This window comes from Notothenia coriiceps, unplaced genomic scaffold (genome assembly GCF_000735185.1).
Source record: "Notothenia coriiceps isolate Sejong01 unplaced genomic scaffold, NC01 NC01_scaffold00000423, whole genome shotgun sequence".
In the NCBI taxonomy this organism is placed as follows: domain Eukaryota; kingdom Metazoa; phylum Chordata; class Actinopteri; order Perciformes; family Nototheniidae; genus Notothenia; species Notothenia coriiceps.
In genome coordinates this window covers 737-3037 of record NW_011333124.1, presented here as the reverse complement: position 1 = coordinate 3037, position 2301 = coordinate 737, and the positions used below count along the sequence as shown (strand labels likewise).

Below are 2301 nucleotides of genomic sequence, written 5' to 3'. Positions count from 1 at the left end.
CTCAAAGTGCACCAGATTGATGCTTTTAACTTCAATATTTAAAAATCTTCCCAGGGGAGCTTGCCCCCTGACCCCCCTATGTGAGGTCCACACACCACCTATAAAAATAACACTTTACCCCTGCTTACACCTATATGCCGTGAGCTGATTATCGAGCCTTCATTGTAACAGTCGCGGGTACACTGTGTGTGTGTGTGTGGGGATTGTTGCAGTAGAACATTCCACTGTAGCGACCAGTACATTAATGGGAAACCCTAAATGTTTGAGCACCCTCTATGAAACGTCAAGCTACCCCACAGCACCCCCAAAATAGAATCTCTGGCGCCGCCACTGAGCCTGACTATTTGTGTTGGGGGGGCCCGACTTTTTTTTTTCTCCAAAGGGGGGGCCTGACAGAAAAAGTTTGAGAACCACTGCTGTAGGATGTGTGTGTGCTGTGAGCGTGAGGCGTACTTTGATATCCTCCAGTTTCTGCCTCTGGAAGTCTGTGATGCTCTCCTCCAGCTGTCTGATGCTGCGCTGGGCATTGTTCGACGCCTTCTGAGCATTTACTTCTGCCTGTCAATTAACACACAATACAGCATACAGAGCTTTACCTCAGGGTCAGTATGAACTACTAAAGGGTCAGGAAGGTGGAGATAGTCATGAGATAATGATAAAACCATGTACGTTACCTGAGACTGAAGGGGATTGTCAAGAAAATATTATAAGTGTAGTTGAATTCTTTAAAATCTTTCTTGAAAACTCAGTCAGACACATAGCATTTTGTGGAAACTGTGACGCTGTCAGATGTGTGAAGGATACGATGCTCTGTCGATCTGCTGGGTTCCGCAGTCGGATTTTCTCCAGTTTCTGGATCTCCTTCAGCTCTCTGTTCAGATCCGTGCTGAACTTCTTCAGATCTGCCTGAATAGACACACTGTCAGCTCACACAAAACTGTCTTGATGTTGTGTGTAGATGTGTTTCACTGTACTCACAAGACAAGACAAAAGACAGCAGTAGTTGTTTACATACAATGATGCAAGTATTCTTATCTGAGAATATAAACCTTGAATTGTATTTGAGGACTAGAACATTATGCATTTTGTAAATCATATTCCAATTGAAAAGAGAGACTACCCAGGTTTTTTTGTATTTGTTCCCTACCTGTTATTAGGTAATAAAAACTATGCAAAACTCAGAACATTGATTCCCAGAAGCAAAGCTTATTGGAAAGAGGGAATTCAATTCAGTCTGTCATTAGTTTAATTACAGAAATATCTCCATTGGAAGCACATATGTTACCAAACTCACCCTTTTATTCTTAACTACTTCTCCATAGGCTTTTAGAGGAGCGACAACTCTTGTCTCCAGTCTCTCAACCTGCAACAATAAAGCGCTCATCGTTACATCAACTAATTCCTTTTTTGCAGAAGATATGGAGCACATAACATAACCCCAGCGTCTCCTACCTGAGCCTGCCTGTAGTCCTGCACCATGGCCAGGTCCTCGGCCAGGTTCTTCAGGCCGCTCTGCAGCTCGGGGTCCTCTCTGCTGGAGAATTCAAAGAGCTGAGCCACCAGCAGGTCGGCCTTGTCTCTGAGTCTGGCCGTCTTCCTGGTGTAGGAGGCCAGCAGGGAGCAGATCTCCCCCAGGTACTTCTCTGCATCCTTCACTGCCTGCTCCATGCTCTTCACCTGGACATCCCTGCCAGTAGGATATCTATTATTGTAAAATATGGGGAATAAACTAGCTATTAGTTATTGTCTCTGTGGATAATGTGAAGGATAACAGAACTGACTCCTACCTGGAGAAGAGGGTGGTCATATTTGCTCGGTTCCTGCAGCTGCTGTGCTTTGTTGACTCGGCTGATTCTCACCTTTACCAGGTAACAGAAGACAGTTGCCATGGAAACACTTACAACAGATGGTGTGCAACAGCTGAAGTGAGGGTGTAATTGCTGCTTTTCGCCACACGAGGGCAGCAGAGCATTATTATCGCCATTTTACAGGGAGGAAGAACTGAGGAAGAGTCTTTCTGTCTCTTCTACAGAGTTCTTACACCTTTTCCAAAGTCAAATTCAAGCACTTTTTCAAGGTACATTTCAAGCTTATGAAGCATCTTACAGCTGTTGTAAATTACATTTTTATATACACATAGCCTACTTATCCTCAAATGATTATTTCCCTACCTCACATTAAATCAGATGTTCTTTATGCTATAAACAACCAAATGTGTGTTTTGTGATAGCATTCTACATGAGGAATAAAAATGTAAGAGAAAACAAAGTTTAATATTTCAAAATGAGTGACCCATCTGTA

At 43.2% G+C, this 2301-nt stretch overlaps 1 protein-coding gene across 1 annotated transcript; it reads right to left on the bottom strand.

Moving 5' to 3' along the window:
* Positions 1-453: 453 nt before the first annotated feature.
* Positions 454-1865, bottom strand: LOC104953016 (protein FAM92B-like; the record flags this gene model as incomplete). Its single annotated transcript, XM_010779938.1, has 6 exons — positions 1788-1865; positions 1453-1702; positions 1295-1363; positions 805-906; positions 675-680; positions 454-558 (listed from the first exon to the last, which is right to left on the bottom strand). Coding segments are annotated over exons 1-6 (552 nt in total), but the record flags the coding sequence as incomplete, so codon positions are not given.
* Positions 1866-2301: the final 436 nt, after the last annotated feature.